The following is a 17,411-nucleotide window of genomic DNA, read 5'->3' on the forward strand; positions in this document are numbered from 1 at the left end:
TTGTTGTATCAGGATTGATTTGTAAATGTGAATGGTCTCTTACTTTTGATTTGTAAGGGTGTCATGAGTTATGGGGAGAAGGCAGGAGAAAGAGGTTGAGAGGGAAAGTTAGGTCAGCTACGGTTGAATGGAAGAGTAAACTTGATGGGATGAATGGCCTAAATCTGCTCCTCGAACCTAGGAAGTTATAACCAATAGATTGAAAAGCACCACAGATATTGTGTTGAACAAACAGTATAAAATAAGATCTGAAGACCCGAGACGTCATTCCTTCTATCCAGAGATGCTGCCTGTCCTGCTGAGTTCTTCCAGCATTTTGTGTCTATCTTCAGTGCAAAATAGGAGGAGGAAAGCCATGCTGACCAGTGGGTTGAAGTCTGGCAGGCAATGGAGCCATAAGAAAGGAATTGTAGAGTACGTTTAAGCTATTATGCCTTTGTGTCCCTCGGCATTCCATTGCATTTTGCAAGTACAGCTGTTTGCATGCAGAACAATGATTGTGAAGGCAAAGTGCTCTATCCTCACTGATGAAAACACTAGAAGTTTCATGCTTGCGTAATCTGACTTGGTGCCAAGCTGTTCTGATCCCTGTGGTATGTAAACTTGTACGTCTTGATATTCCGAACATTAGTCTTTCAAGATTACGTACCACTAGGAGCTTCCTGAGAGGCCGCTGTGGGCCTTCTGCAGTTCAGCTGGATATTTATCAACTGTGGTGGACATTGATATTTACAACAAAACAAAAACAGCATTCTTTAATAGTTGCCCTGGTCCAAATATGATGCAACACATGCTCAAATGAAATATATCAAAACTTGATGGCAAGTGGTGCAGCGGTAGAGCTGCTGCCTTACAGCACCAGAGACCCGGGTTGGATCCTGACTCCGAGTGCTGTCTGTACAGAGTTTGTACGTTCTCCTCGTGACCTGTGTGGGATTTCTCCGTGATCTTCGATTCTCCGGTTTAATCCCACACTCCAAAGACGTACAGGTTTGTGTGGTATTATGCAATAATAGTGTAAGGCTGAGCAGAGGGGCACTAGGACCCTGTGTGCCAGAAGCCAGGCTCCAGTAACCGGATGTGACTGGAACCCAGGGTGTGGGCAGTTAGGGAGTTGCCTGGGCTTACACACAAGGCTGTTGCTGTTGTTGTACAGATTAAAGATATACTCTGTTTACGTCATGGTACGAGCCTTATTACAAGCATAACTCGACAGTTTGTAGGTTAATTGGCTTTGGTATAATTGCAAATTGTCCCTAGTGTGTGTAGTCAAGTGTTAGCATGCGGGGATCGGTGAGCTGAAGGACCTGTTTCCACCCTGTACCTTTAAAATAATTGATGGTACTTTTAAAAAGTAATGTTTTCACTACTATTTATAGTCCTACAGTTCTTTACAGTGTACAGATATATTTGATGCATTTAATCTGCACAGGCCACAAATTTATTATTGCAAGCCAATTAAGTAGACATTCCTTCTATCCAAGTCCCTGCAAGTCAGTGGGTAGGAAGGAACTTCAGATGTTGGTTTAAACCGAAGACTGATACAAAATGCTGAAGTAACTCAGCGGGACAGGCAGCATCTTTGGGGAGAAGAAATGGGTGAAGTTTCGGGTCGAGACCCTTCTTCAGACTCACGTTTCGGGTCGACCCAAAATGTCACCCATTCCTTCTCCCCAGAGATACTGATGTCCCGCTGAGTTACTCCAGCTTTTTGTGTCTGTCTGCCAGTTTTGGGTTCACCAATGCCCCCTAATCTTGACTAAGTTGGGTATTCTGAAGTGGTGTCTTTGTATGAAATCATTTGTATGAATCATTACAAAGCTTCATACAATGGATTTCATCGACCTTGCATCACCCACTAAAAACCTCAATGACTTTACTCTCAACGTCATCTTCCCCACCGTCGCCTTTCCATGGTCCATTTCCCCAAACACCATCCCGGTATTCTTCATTCCCTCCACGTTTCAGTTAGCCTTTATGTGATAAATGTTCCCCCTTGTGGTGGTAATTAGACAGGTGACACAAGTTCAACAGACATGTACAAATGCTTAGCCCACTAAATCATCAGTCCACCATCACAAGGCTATTACTATACTTAAGATTTCCAATATCCATTTCCCCTCAATTGGGGATAATCCTAGTGAATGGCGGGTGCTGGCTCGAAGGGCCAAAGTGTCTACCCCTGCACCTATTATCTATTGTCACTCTCCATCCTAACATTTTCTTTTGTTCAACGTCATCAAGATTATAACAATAATTCATTTGAACATATAAGTATACATTTGAACAAAATGCTGTTCGTCACGGGTTGAGGTGCACAGTGGTTGATATTGATGTACGGTGTGAGTGCAGCGCATATGTGTGTGTTTTGGGCGAGGTGCGTGTGTGTGCATTGGGGGGCAGCAAGGTGTCATCATTCAAACAGCCAGGGAGATGAAGCTGTCGCACATCCTGGTGGTGCTGGGCCTTGATGCTCAGATACCTCATGCTAGATGGCAGAGGGGCAAAGAGTCCATGGGAGGGGTGGGGGCGGGGGGAGTACTTTATAATGTTGGAGGCTTTTCGGAGACATTTCTGTTGAAAATGTCCATAAAGCTCCCCAATGATGTTCTCCACTGCACCGACTAATCGCTGCAGGTTCTTCCTACCTGGTGCGATGCAGTTGCCGTACCAGACGGTGATGCGGCTGGTCATGATGCTCACTGCGGTACCTCTGTAGAACATAGAGAGGATGGGTGGGGGAAGCCTCGCTTGTTTCAGCCTCCTGAGGAAGTGCAGCCTCTGCTGAGCCCTCCCGGCAACATCGGAGTGCAGTACATTATTGAATCCAATGGGTATAACACAGAAACCTCTTATTCTGATCCCCATAATCTTCCCTCCCTGCTGCATAGGTTAAACTCAGCAACATGCCAGGATGATATTTTAGTTTAGTTTAGAGCTGCAGCATGGAAACAGGCCCCTAATTGTGGGTGGGACTTGTCATTATTCAATCATGGCCCGTCATAGGGCGATACAGGTGGAAACAAGCCCTTCGGCCAAACTTGCCAACTGGCTAATGCTATCAACTGTTGGCTCTTCCAAAGCACTCGCAAGATAATGGAGCAGGTCAATGTCCTGCTATTTGCTGCATATTGTGCAATGTGGTGTTGCATACAAAATGGTGCATCTTTAATACATAGAGTATAAATCATGGGTTATTGCAACCAAACTCTCTCCATTTAAGAGAAGGAGTGTCAGCTCCACTGTTCTGTGTGCATTCATGTTCTGGAAGTGAAATGAAACCGTTTCTGGCTTGTCGTTCTTTGGTGCTGAAAATCAGATCGCTTTTTTCAAATTTAGTGGTCTTGTATTCTTTCCAAGAACCACATTATTACAGAAAAATAAATGCAAACATGTTTTTGCATCTGAATTTCTGCATGAGCAAGATTGTTGATGTGTAGGAAGGAACTGCAGATGCTGGTTTGAACCAACGATAAGACACAAAAACCTGGAGTAACTCAGAGGGTCAGACAGGATCTCTGGCGGGAAAGAATGGGTGGTGTTTTGGGTGTGAAAAAGAGTCTTGACCCGAAACGTCATCTCTTCCTGAATGGGTGATGTTTCGGGTCGAGTCGAGGAAGGGTCTCGACCTGAAACGTCACCTGTTCCTTTTCTCCACCGATGCTGCCTGACCCGCTGAATTACTCCAGCATTTTGTGTCTACCTTTGGTGTAAACCAGCATCTGCAGTTCATTTGTACTCCAAAACTTTAATGAGCATTCTTTTTCATATTTAACTTAATATCTTCCTGGGCAACTCGGGAAATAAATTCATATTATTTTAGTATTTACGTTCTTCTCCCCCCCACTCCATCCTTCATCTTTAGTACGTTGAACATATTCATTTTGTTTGTTCTATTTTAAGCTGGATATCTGTTACAATATTTAAAGGCAATAATATTGGTTGCATCAATGTGCATAATAAACTCCTTTCTTTGTGGAGAAGCATGCGCCAGCTAATTTTAAAAGCTGGATTTCTGCCCAAGGCTATCTAGTAAAAATCAAAATGCTAACTGACACGAGATATAACAAACGCAACAGGTGGCATGTTAGATGCCAGGCTGTAATCTACTGCACTGTCATCATCCCAATAACAGCTGAACTCAGGCAAGCATCATTTACCTTGGTGAAACTGGCTACCAACGACATCGAGCCAGAGACACATTTGAGACATTTGCTAAAAAGGGTAGATTGTTAAAATTGGCAATTATTTTCAAAACCTATAAATGACCTCTACCATTGATATAAAATAATCATTGTGACAGAAATAGTGTTGGGTTTGGATGAGGCATATGTGTGATTTCATGTGTCCTCAAATTGGAAGCTAATGATTTCCTTGCTTGGGTGGAGTCTGGAAATTGTACATTCCTATCACATTATGCCATCGAGATTGTAACACCAATAAATTCTTACAAGTGCTGTGTTGTCAAGTCAGGACCAGATCGCTCTTTCTGTATCCCAATGTCTCTTTCTGTCTCTCTCTCTCACACACACACACTCTGTCTCTCTCTCACACACTCTGTTTCTCTTGCTCCCTCATACACGCTGTGTGTGACTCTCTCGACCTGTGCGCTCTCTATGTTTTTGTGTGTGTGTGTGTACATGCGTGAGTGTGTATATATATATGTGTGTGTATATGTGTATTCGTGAGTATATCTACACACTGAACTTTTGTTTTCTCTCTTGTTTATTATATTGTTTACAGTGTACTATGTTTACATATTCTGTTGTGCTGCTGCAAGTAAGCATCTCTCATTGTTCTATCTGGGGCAGATGACAATAAAACACTCTTGACTCTATGGTATGTCTTCTCTATACACACACACACAAACAGAAAAATATTGTTTTTTACAACCAGCACTGTGGAACTACGTAGAGAAGACCAATATTGAATGCTCATCAAATTATGCATAATGTACATTATAATTATGTATAATAAAATTATATATATATCTATATGCTTGAGTGACCTTAACATGGGTACCTTTTGGTCACCTCTGAATAATAATGGAGTGGAAACCAGATGTTGAAATGTCTCACACCCAGTATCTGCTTCCCACTTGGCATGGAGCCACTGATCTTCACACTTGGCACGGAGCCACTGATGACATCAGGCAACTGTCCACATCCCCAGAACTCACAAGGAATTATTTTGCAGTTATCTGGGGTTTATAAACTTCAAACCCGAACCATAAAAGTCTGGATCAAATACAAGGCAACGTGATATATATTGAAATGGCAGATTGCATCATTTTTGATGATCCAACAAATTAAAAACAGAAATTTGCAATAACTAACATTGTTAGTTTTTAAGGCATTGTCACATTTAGTGATCTCTTTAAAATCTCCATTTTGCACCCTTTGAGGGGTCATGCGCTAATCTTGATATAGCAAGAGCCAGAATGCCTACAGTATTTCAGTCACATTATCGGCACAATGGTAGAGTTGCTGCCTTACAGCACCGGAGACCCGGGTTCGATCCTGACTACGAGTGCTGTTTGTAGGGAGTTTCTCCCTGTGACCTGCGTGGGTTTTCACCGGTAGCTCCGGTCTCCTCCCACACTCCAAAGACGTACAGGTTTGACGGTTACTTGGCTTGGTAAAATTATAAAAATGCTCCCCAGTACGTCCAGGACAGTGTTAGTGTGCAGAAATCGCTGGTTGGTGTGGACTCGATGGGCCCGTGGCCCGTTTCATAGAAAATAGGTGCAGCAGGAGGCCATTTGGCCCTTCGAGCTAGCACTGCAATTCAATATAATTATGGCTGATCATCCAAAATCAGTACCCCATTCCGACTTCTTCCCCATTTCCCTTGATTCACTTCGCCCTAAGAGTTTCAGTGTTGTATCTCTAAACTAATTATCAGAGAAATTTCCTTCCTGGCCATAAAAGCAACAGGCGTATTAGTCATAGGACAAACAGGCCTTTTTAGATATCAGTACTATTAAATTGTTTCAATAGTCAAATACAGATTTGCTGAACAGGACACGAAAATATGTTCTTGCTTATACTTGCCAAGTACTTTCAAAAGTGTGGATCAATCCAGTTATGAAACATGTCCACCTTAGCCTTCTGCCACGGGTGCAATAGTCTGGCAGCAAGGATAATATATTTCTTTATTTTTTGGTCAGCAGAGTGGCGCAGTTATTTGAGCGGCCGTCTCACATCTCCTGCCACTTGGATTGTCTAACAACATTGGTGCTCTCTGTGTGGACGTACCTGGGTGCGGAGGAGATTTACGAAGATGTTGCCAGGACTCGCGGGCCTGAGCTATAGGAGATATTTGGGCAGGCTGGGACTTTATTCCTTGGAGCGCAGGAGGATGAGGGGTGTCTGTGGAATTCTCTGCTTCAGAGGGCGGTGGAGGCAGGTTCTCTGGATGCTTTCAAGAGAGAGCTAGATAGGGCTCTTAAAAATAGAATAGTCAGGGGATATGGGGATAAGGCAGGAACGGGGTACTGATTGGGGATGATCAGCCATGATCACATTGAATGGCGGTGCTGGCTCAAAGGGCCGAATGGCCTACTCCTGCACCTATTGTCTACTGTCTTATGGAGGTGTATAATATCAGATTGGGAATAGATAAGGAGGCAGATTCTTTTACACAGAATATGACAATCAAGAACCAGAGGACATAGGTTTAAGGTGACAGGGAAAAGATTTAATAGGAACCAGAGGGGCAACTTTTTTCACTCAGCGTGGTGGGTATATGGAATGAACTTTGGTGATTATGTTTGCTTCCAAATACCAATGACGTGCAGGCTGGTTAATTGGCCGTTGTAACTAGTCTTTGCTCTCTGAACGGGTGGTAGAATCTGGAGGGAATGACGGTAATGTTGGGAGAATGAAACAAGGTTGGTGGTTAGTGTCACGGCCAGAGTGAGACCACACACAAACTGGAGGAACAGCGCCTCGTATTCCACTTGGGTTGCTTACTATCCATCGGTATGAACGTTGAATTCTCTAATTTTAGGAAATTATAAAACCCTTCCCCTCCACTCCACCCCTTCTTCACACCCCTCCCTCTCCCCCTCACATGGACTGCAGAAAGACAATACTTGATTACAATCACACCATCCACAGTGTACAGATCGAGATTTAAAACAGATTTTAAAATGTGGAGCGATTGTGATATATGATTGTAAATCTACTTATGGCTAGCACACATTTAGTCACCTGAATTGGGCGCCATTTTGGAAGAGGGTCCCAACCCGAAACATTGCCACTCCATGCCCTTAAGAATTATTTATGTTAACCAAAATAATTGGCATTTAAGGGGTTAAAGTACAAAACAATTGCAGATAGGGATGCATAGGGAGTGGTAAATCTTGGTGGGTATTCATTACATTCTAATCTAACCACCAATCTTAAGGGATTGGACAGGCTAGATGCAGGAAAAATAGTCCCCATGTTGGGGAAGTCCAGAACCAGGGATCACAGTTTAAGAACAAGGGGTTTAAGGCTCATTTAGGACTGAGATGAAGAAACACTTTTTCACCCAGAGAGTTGTGAATCTGTGGATTTTTTTGCCACAGAAGGCAGTGGAGGCCAATTCACTGGATGTTTTCAAGAGAGAGTTAGATATAGCTCTTCAGGCTAACAGAATCAAGGGGCATGGGGGAGAAAGCAGGAACGGGATACTGATTTTGGATGATCAGCCATGATCATATTGAATGGCAGTGCTGGTCCGAAAGGCCGAATGGCCTATTCCTGCATCTATTTTCGATGTTTCTATGTTAACCCAATTCATCTAAAACACAGAATGCAAATTTGGCCATGGTGTTGACAAAACACAAATTAACTCTTGGCATCCCTAAAAAACTGGTTCTCCAACTTACATTGAACAACGTCAACCAGAAAGTTATTAATAGTAAAGAATCCTAGATGAATCAAAGTCAGTTAACACATTCATTCCATATAACATTATAGACCATAGAACAGAACACAAGAACAGGACCTTCGGCCCACAATGTTTTTGGCGAACATGATGCCAAGACCTTCTCTTACCTACCTGCTCATAATCCATATCCCTCCATATACATGTGCCTATCCAAAAGCCTCTTAAACGCCACTATTGCATCTGGCTAAACCACCAACCCAGGCAGCATGCTACAGGCCCCCACCACTCTGTATAAAAAAAAAAGTTGTGCCACACTTCTCCTTTAAACCTTGCCCCTCTCACCTCAAAGCTATGCCCTCTAGTATTTGATTTCTCCATCTTGGGAAAAAGGTTCTGATTACCTAACCAAACCAAGCCTCAGTTTATTTTATTTTATTTTAGAGATACAGCATTGAAACAGGCCCTTCGGCCCAACCATTGACCACCCGTTAACCCACTAAACACTGGGGGCAATTTACAGAGGGCCAATTAACCTACAAACCTGCACATATTTGGAATGTGGGAGAAAACCGGAGCACCCGGAGTAAACCCAGGTGGTCACAGAGAGAAGGTGCAAGCTCCACACAGACAGCACCCGAGGTCAGGATCCAACCCAGATCTCTGGTACGGTGAGACAGCAGCTCTACCACTGCACCACTATACTGCCCTCTCTCAATCTTACCATGTTCATAGGAAAATCAACAAATTCACACCAAATTGAAAACAGTAATCAAAATGGGAGACAGGTGGATGATATAATTTTGTTCACATCAATTTATATGCAAATCTGCTCTACGTAACCCTCTATTTTACAAGCAGGCCAAAGTTCAGATTAGAAAATCAACGGGTTGACTTTGAGGCCTAGCACACACCGTGTGCATTAAACTACCATCTGACGGTACATCCAAATGTATTTCAGCCTCATTAATCCATCATATGATATTTATATTACATGACTGCATTTCAGGGTAACCTCTCATGACCAGTTGGGGTAGTTATATCCAAGAGAAAGAACTTCTTTAGTCAGAGAGTGGTGAATCTGTGGGTTTCATTATACCAAAGACAGACACCAAAACCTGGAGTTACTCAGCGGGTCAACCAGCATCTCTGGTGAAAAGGAATACGTGAAGTTTCAGACCGAGACCCTTCTTCAGAATTAGAAATATAGAAGGTACATAGATATTAATGAAAGAGATGAATGAGGAGGAAGTTCTTGAGTCAGAGGGTGGTGAATCTGTGGAATTCATTGTCACGGGCGGCTTTGGAGGCCAAGTCAATGGATATTTTTAAGGTAGTGAAAGATATATTCTTGATTAGTACGGGTGTCAGGGGTTATGGGGAGAAGGCAGGAGAATAGTGAGAGGGAAAGATAGATCAGCTGTGATTGAATGGCAGAGTAGACTTGATGGGCCGAATGGCCTAATTCTGCTCCTTGAACTTATAAAAGTCAGTCGTTCCTCCCTAATCAGGTCTTCCTTCTGTGGGGAAAAAATGACTGAAAAGTGCGTTCATTTCATTCCTTGCAGAAGGTATTTAAATTATCATTTTGAAAAGAATATATGTAGTTATTATATGTTAGAGAGGAGACTGAACTTGCAGAAATTAAAAATAACCTCGACTGTGAAGTCTGCCACTTAAATCAACAAGCAGGGTTGCCCTGTTCAGTATATAAAACAAACATGTAATGTTGGAGCCATTCATGCTTAGTTCGTTAGTTTTTTTCTTAAACCACATCTAAACAGTTTTTTTCCCTCAGATAAACAGGATGTGCGCCCTATCGTCTGTCCCCATCAGCTACAGCAGGAGGATCAGTGAACTTTTTGTTTCATTTTAGTCCGCATGACCTACGAATGCTTGGTAAATATTTATTGACCAAATGTCTCCAGAGAGAGAGAGGGGGGAAAAGATTTTTATTATTCGCCTGTTAACGAGGAGACTGCAATCTTATTAAGACTATTTTTAGTGCCATTCTTTCTGAGCTGTATTAAGTCCTTCAGTTTAGAGATACAGCGTGGAAACAGGCCCTTCGGCCCACGCCGACCAGCGATCACCGCACACTTCCACTATCCTACACACACTAGGGACAATTTACAATTATACCAAGCCAATTAACCTACAAATCTGTGCGGGAGGAAACCAGAGATTCCGAAGAAAACCCACGCAGGTGACGGGAAGAATGTATAAAGTCCGTACAGACAGCACCCGTGGTCAGGGTTGAACCCAGGTCTCTAGCGCTGTAAGGCAGCAACTCTGCCGCTGCCCAAGTCCTGTAGATTGAAATTTTACTTAAGAGTAAACAATCGTTTTTTATGAGCATGTTTTGGGGAAGGTTATTGAGAAAATCACCCTGGCTATAAAGACTAACTTCAGTTGATGATAGGTAGAACATTGAGTGATAATTTTGAATTCTCCTATAAGATTGAGTATCATATCCTTTCAGTTTTTAGTTTAGTTTATTATCATCACATGTACGAGGTACAGTGAAAAGCTTCTGTTTGCGTGCTGCCCAGTCAGAGAAACACTCAAGCTGTCCACAGTGCACAGACAAAGGATAGAGGGTACAATGTTTAGTGCAAGGATATAACATTGAAGTCTGATTAAAGTTAGCTCAAAGGTTTCCAAGTTAGGTAGATGGGAGGTCAGCACTGCCCTCTAGCTGATGAGAGGATCGACCAGTTGCTCGGAGTTGACTATCTTACACACTGGGGACAATTTACAATTTTACCAAAGCCAATTAACCTACAAACCTGCACATCTTTGGAGTCATAAGATCATAAGGAATAGGAGTAGAATTAGGCCATTTGGCCCATCAAGTCAACCCCCCCACCACCCCCATTCAATCAAGGCTGATCTATCTCTCCCTCCTAACCCCATTCTCCCACCTTCTCCCCATAACCTCTGACAGCTGTACTAATCAAGAGTGTGGGAGGAAACCCGAGCACCCGGAGTAAAACCCACGAGGTCACATGCAAACTCCATACAGACTGCACCGTGGTCAGGATCGAACCCGGGTCAATGACGCTGTAAGGCAGCAACTCTACCGCTGCGCCACTGTGCCGCCCAAATCTCTTGAACATAGACAGTGGTATTAATGATGTACAATAGATCAGGAAAGGAAAATTATTTGCCGATAGCCAAATATGAGTTTGCCCATTCAAACTGTAACTTATACAAAATAAATCAGGAGCACTCCAGCATTTTGCAGTTGGTTAGTCAGACAGTGGGGCTTATTCAACATAAACTCGTAAAACATCACTACTAAAAGCTTCCAGCAGCCCCATTCTTCTGAGTTGATGCACCAAAATAGAATATCTAACCAGACATGAAATTACAGTCCATTTATGGAGCAGTTCTAAGGCTGATTTTCTTTTTCCTGAACAGTGCAATGTAATAGCTGCAATGGAAAGTATCCAAGAGAGGCAAACAAGCGGCTGCCTCTATACTGAATGTCTTTATGATCTCCTTAAAACAATTGATTCCAGTTTAGCTGCAGGAAGCAGGCTCTAGACTATAATTGTTTGATGAAATACAGATTCAGCTTCTGGTCACAAGCTGGACGCAGAAACTGCTGCACTTTACAATACTACTATACTGCCAGTAAACCTCGCTGGAAATAGACACAAAAAGACTGAAGAAACGTCACCCATTCCTTCACTCCAGAGATGCTGCCTGTCCCACTGAGTTACTCCAGCTTTCCGTGTCTATCTCCGGTTTAAATCAGCATCTGCAGTTCCTTCCGACACAACCTCGCTGGAAATGTCGCTTTAACTGTCCGTCCCTGCCCTGGACAGCAGGCACGTATTAGCAAAGGACGGTTCAGACAAATTCTGCGCGAGCTCCGTTTGTAGCTTTGCGGGTGACACCACCGTATTGCCCACATCCCGAACAAAGAGGAGGACAAGGAAGGAGATCGAGAGCTTTGCAACATGGTGGCAAGACAACAACCTCTCCCTCGGTGTGTAGGAAGGAACTGCAGATACTGGCTTATACCGAAGATAGACACAAAGGGCTGGAGTAAATCAGCGGGTCAAGCAGCATCTCTGGAGAGAAGGAATAGTTGATGTTTTGGGACTGAAGAAGGGTCCTGACCCGAAATGTCACCCATCTATTTTCTACAGAGTTGACGCCAGGGTTGAGTTACTTCAGCACTTTGTGTCTATCGTTGTTCTTCCAGGTACATTGAAACATAGTATAAAATGAGCATAGTTGTGGGAGGGGGTGGAGTAACTGGAGATAGGAAAAACCCTCCCCTCCCATCCCTCTACCTTCAGTCTGAAGGCCTTTTTCAACCTACAGTAAAACCTCCCCCCCCCCCCATCCCCCTCCACCTTTCATTCTGAAGTAGGGTCCTGACCCGAAACATCACCCATTCCTTTTCTCCACAGATGCTGCCTGAACCACTGAGTTACTCCAGCACTTTGTGTATAACCTCTCCCTCAACGACAGCAAAACAAAAAGGAGCTAATTGTCGATTTCAGAAAGCGTGGTGGACTCATCCCAGTCAATAACTATGGGGCTGAAGTGGAGGTGGTCAAGAGCTTTACGTTCCTTAGCAGAAACACCACCAACAACGTTCTACAATCCCTTTTAGTGTAGTTTAGAGATACAACACGGAAACAGACCCTTTGGCCCACCGAGTCTGCTCCAACCAGCGATCCCCGCACACTAACACGATCTAACACACAAGGGACGATTTACGGTTTTTGCCGAAGCCAATTAACCTACAAACCTGTACTTCTTGGGAGTGTGGGAGGAAACCAGAGCACCCGGAGAAAACCCACACGGTCACGGGGTGAACGTGCAATCACCATACAGACAGCACCCGTAGTCAGGATCAAACCCAGGTCTCTGGTGTTGTAATGCCCCTGTCCCACTTACGAAACCTGAGCGGAAACCTCTGGAGACTTTGCGCCCCACCCAAGGTCTCTGTGCGGTTCCCGGAGGTTGCAGGTAGTGGAAGCAGGTAGGGAGACTGACAAAAACCTCCGAGAACCGCACGGAAACCTTGGGTGGGGCGCAAAGTCTCCAGAGGTTTCCGTTCAGGTTTCCTAAGTGGGACGGGGCATAAGGCAGCAACTCTACCGCTGTGCCACGTTTTATAAGCCAAAGACATATTCCCGAGACCCGAATCCTATCTCGTCCTGGCCCTTGTATCCTTTCTTTTTCCTGCACTTTCGTTGCGACTGCAACACTATATTCTGCATGGGCTGAATGCATTCTTGCATGGATGTTTTGCCTGCGTGGCATGCAAAATAAAGTATTTTCCCTGCAACTCAGTACATGTGACAATAATAAACCACTAGCAATATCAACCACCTCACCCCACCGTTCCCATTAGTGCTAATCAATATTGCGGAGACTGCTGATAAGTCTGAAGGTCTAATGCAGTGATATGGGTTTTTTTCTGCGGTCGAGTGTCTGTAAGAAAAGCTGCCTGTAGAACCCAAGGGATTGCCTGAGAGATGGATGGATGCTGTGGAATTTACAAGCAATGAGTTTGTAGTCATGGATTTTCCAGTTTGTATCTCCAATGCACAGTCTTTGCCCCGAGTAAGGGAATCGAGAACCAGAGGACGTAGGTTTAAGGTGAAGGGGGAAAGATTTAGTAGGAACCTGAGGTGCAACTTTTTTTTTTTACACATCGGGAGGGATGGGTGTTTGCAACGAGCTGCCGGAAGAGATATTTAAGAAAGAACTGCATATGCTGACACAATCGAAGGTAGACAAAAAATTCTGGAGAAACTCAGTGAGGGATGCAGCATCTATGGAGAGAAGGAAAAGGCGACATTTCGGACATCAGTCTGAAGGAGGGTCTCGACCCGAAACGTCGCCTATTCCTTCTCTCCATAGATGCTGCCTCATCCGCTGAGTTTCTCCAGCATTTATTGTCTACCTGCTGGAGGAGATAGTTCGGGCAGGTAGTATCATAATGTTTAAGAGACATTTGGACAGGAACATGGATAGGAGCAATGTAGCGGGATATGGGCCAAGTGTGGACAGGTGGGACTAGTGTAGCTGGGACATGTTGGCCAGCATGGGCAAGTTGGGCAGAAGGGCCTGCTTCTACGCTTTATGACTATTTGGAAAAAACAGGCATTTTTCCCCCTTCCAGAGAGATAAGTAAGAGGAAAGACTTTCAATAATCAGTGTGGAAACCCCCCCCCCCCCCCCCGTCCCTCACCTCACCTGTGTTTACCTCTTACCTGCCTTGCTTTGTCCTGTTGCTCCTCTCTCACAGTTTTTTAACCCCTCCCCCAAATCCTCCTTACAATCAGTCTGAAGAAGGGTCCCGACCAGAAACGTCACCTATCCATGTTCTCTAGAGATGCTGCCTGACCCGCTGAGTTACTCCAGCACATAGTGTCCTTCTGTATATAATCTGTGGTTAGGTCACCCAAGTTTGCTGTTGTAAATCTTGCCATGATAAGAATGAGAGATTTAGGGCAGGTTTTTCCAACCAGCAGGCTTGTCCCCTTTCACTGGCACCGGGCAGCACGCACCTGGGAAGAATTGAACAAGGAGTGATACCTACAAGACTGGTGGGAGTTCTCAAGGATCTTCAGATTTCTTGCTCATCTATAGCCCACTGCATCCATTTAGCTTTCGCGGACAAAATCAAATCGCATCTGGCCTCCAATAAAATCCCCTCGGAAGGGAGATTAATCCCAAATGGGATTATCACCAACCCCAACTCCAAGTTGGAATATACCACAGCCCATGACACAGTGTGGAAGGCTGGGTCTATCACTCCCATTATTTAACTTCCTAAAGCAGACATCACTCCTATTGAAGCATAAGGAAAATTATTTTTTGGAATATGATATTTCAGTTACTATTTCTAATAAATAATATAATGTTTATTTAAAGTATGTGGAAATATAATTAAATAAACATATTATTTATTAGAAATAATAACTGAAATATCATAAATTTGATTTAAAAAAAAATTGATCATATTTTTACTGTTTGCTTGATATGCCAATGAGTTAATGCTTTCACAAGTATCAGGCATTTGCATGTAAACGGCTCGATTATAATCATGTATTGTCTTTCCGTTGACTGCTTAGCACGCAACAAAAAGCTTTCCACTGTACATTGACACCCGTGACAATAAACTAAACTGTAAAACTGTGGATAAAGTATGGATACAATTAATGAACCTCACAAAATTGTACCTCAATGATTCAGTATATACATTGGACATGATGTCAAAGTTGAAGACAAAGTGCTCGCAGTACATCAGATCAATTCAATTGCATTTTCCGGTAATCCATGATGGGTTGTGTAATAATTCAGTAACAATTGGACATTTTGTACATTTGCCGCTTAATCTCACCGTTATATGCCGTGCATCAATGTGATGATCTGCACATTCTCAATGTTCAGCCTGAAGAACTATTACTAGGAAGATAGATACAAAATGCTGGAGTAACTCAGCTGGCCAGACAGCATCTCTGGAGAGAAGGAATGGATGACGTTTCCCGCGGGGCGAGACCTTTCTTCAGGCTGGACTGAAACTATTACTAGTAACAATGACTATTACTAGCACTGTCTGAAGGAGCTGTCGACCTTCTCAGGCAGAAATACCTTCCTTTTCAGGTGACCCTATTCCTTCCCGCCAGAGATGCTGCCTGACCCGCTGAGTTACCTCAGCCTTTTATGCCTCAGGTGTAAACCAGCATCTGTGCCAGGAAATTATTCAGCTATCACCAGTCATGGCCAGAGAACCAGATAGTGGCTCGTTCAAGCTAATTAATGAAATCCTTGCTGGAATGTAGTTCCCCCCACATCTGTTATTATTAATTGTGTAGGAAGGAACTGCAGATGCTGGTTTTAAACGGTAGACGCAAAATGCTGAATTAACTCAGCGGGTCAGATCTGGAGAAAAGGAACAGGCGAGGTTTGGGGTCGAGTCCATTCTTCAGATCTTTTTTGCGTTCTTATTCATTGTTTTATGCATGTCATACTAACGAACAGTTCGCTAGAAGTGTGTGCAATGGTTTAAGAATGCTCTGGCTCTAAAATAGTGCCAGGAATATTTTCCAAATTACAATAAAGAAGAGAAATAGCTTAATTTCCGTCCCTTTTTGGATCGTGTTTACGTCCGAGTCTGCAGTTTACAGACTCACATCAAACAAACAGAGCGAACTCCGACCGCGATCAACAGGATACAACACAACCCAGTCACAAGCCCCAGTCTAAACACAAGGCAGTCACGTAGATGCACAAGTCAATTAGGTAGACGGCTCTCGTTTAATGTGCAGGATCTCAACACATCCTTTATAATCGGATCTGAAACTTCAGACAGTCGAGGCTTTAATGCATAAGCTACAGGTCCTTGGTTCTTCCTCCCCACACCCCCTCCCCTCTATCCTCTCCCCTCTCCACTACTCTTCACACACCCTCTCTCATCTCCCCTCACCCCCCTCCTCTCTCCCCTTGCCCTCTCCTCTTCACCCCCTCTATTCTCTCCCTTCCACTCACCACCCCATCTCTCCCTTCTCTCTCCCCTCCTCTTCCCTTCACCCTCCAAGTAAACACATTTTAACCCCGATTCACACAGGGCAACGTTTGCAATGAACACACGGATATTTCAAGCTGGTTTGGGAAGGGAAGGAGAGAAGAAGGGGGGGGGGGGGGGGGGGGGGGGGGGGGGGGTTAGGGGGGTGATCGCCTGCAGACTGAGACCAAAGGCATAAACAGGCGGCTCTTTAAACTTTCCAGCCAGACTGTGGGTTAGGGTGGGCTGGGCTGGGCTGGGCTGGGTGAGGTTGGCGGGGCCGGGGTCCACTGTGGACCGAGCCAGAGCCGGACACACAAACGATGAGCAGGACTCACCAACATTGGCGTTACACACCGCCTGCTGCGGATGGATCGGTGCACAGCTACAAGCCTCGGCGATCTGTTCCACCCTCCACACCAGAAGCACTAACACCGTGGCCACCAAACTGCTGAACCAAGCACTCATTTTCTCTTTTTTTTTTCCCCCGTCCCCACCCTCAAAATAATATTTCGTGTCGTCCTTCAGCAGAGAACGCCTCGGGTGCAGGTGCTTCGGGAACAGCGGGCAAGTTGTGTCAGCCTGTGTGATCGCAGTAAAAGAGAAGGAATCCAACGAGGTAAAAAAAATAACATCAAGTTGTCTTGTGCTGCTGTTGCCTCTCCTGGCCGCCCTTCTCACAGCAGAGCCCTATTTAACGCGGGATATGTCCCCGCCTCCCTGTTTGGAGGGCCAGTTGCAGCAAGCAGCCAGTGTTTAGGGAAATATCAAAGACGCATGTTGTTTTAATTGCTTCCTCCCTATCTCCTCCCCCTGCCCTCCCTCTCCTCCCCGCTCTCCTCCCTCCCCTCCCTCCCTCCCTCCTCCCCTCCCTCCTCCCCTCCCCCCTCTCCCTCCTCTCCCCCTCCTCTCCCTCTCCTCCCTCTCCTCCCCCCTCCTCTCCCTCTCTCCCCTCTCTCCTCCCTCTCCCCTTCTCCTCTCCCCCCTCCTCCTC

The 17,411-nt window shown here is 44.6% G+C and overlaps 1 protein-coding gene across 1 annotated transcript in view; it reads right to left on the bottom strand.

Moving 5' to 3' along the window:
- The window catches only part of timp2a (TIMP metallopeptidase inhibitor 2a), a 52,635-nt gene extending 35,522 nt beyond the window's left edge, over nt 1–17,113 (bottom strand). Inside the window, exon 1 of the mRNA XM_055653886.1 lies at nt 16,756–17,113. Within this exon, the coding sequence (XP_055509861.1) occupies nt 16,756–16,885 (130 nt within the window). The 5' untranslated portion in view covers nt 16,886–17,113. The remainder of the gene's footprint in view (nt 1–16,755) is intronic.
- Between the last annotated feature and the right edge of the window lie 298 nt (nt 17,114–17,411).

This window comes from Leucoraja erinacea, chromosome 23, assembly GCF_028641065.1.
Source record: "Leucoraja erinacea ecotype New England chromosome 23, Leri_hhj_1, whole genome shotgun sequence".
Lineage (NCBI taxonomy): Eukaryota > Metazoa > Chordata > Chondrichthyes > Rajiformes > Rajidae > Leucoraja > Leucoraja erinaceus.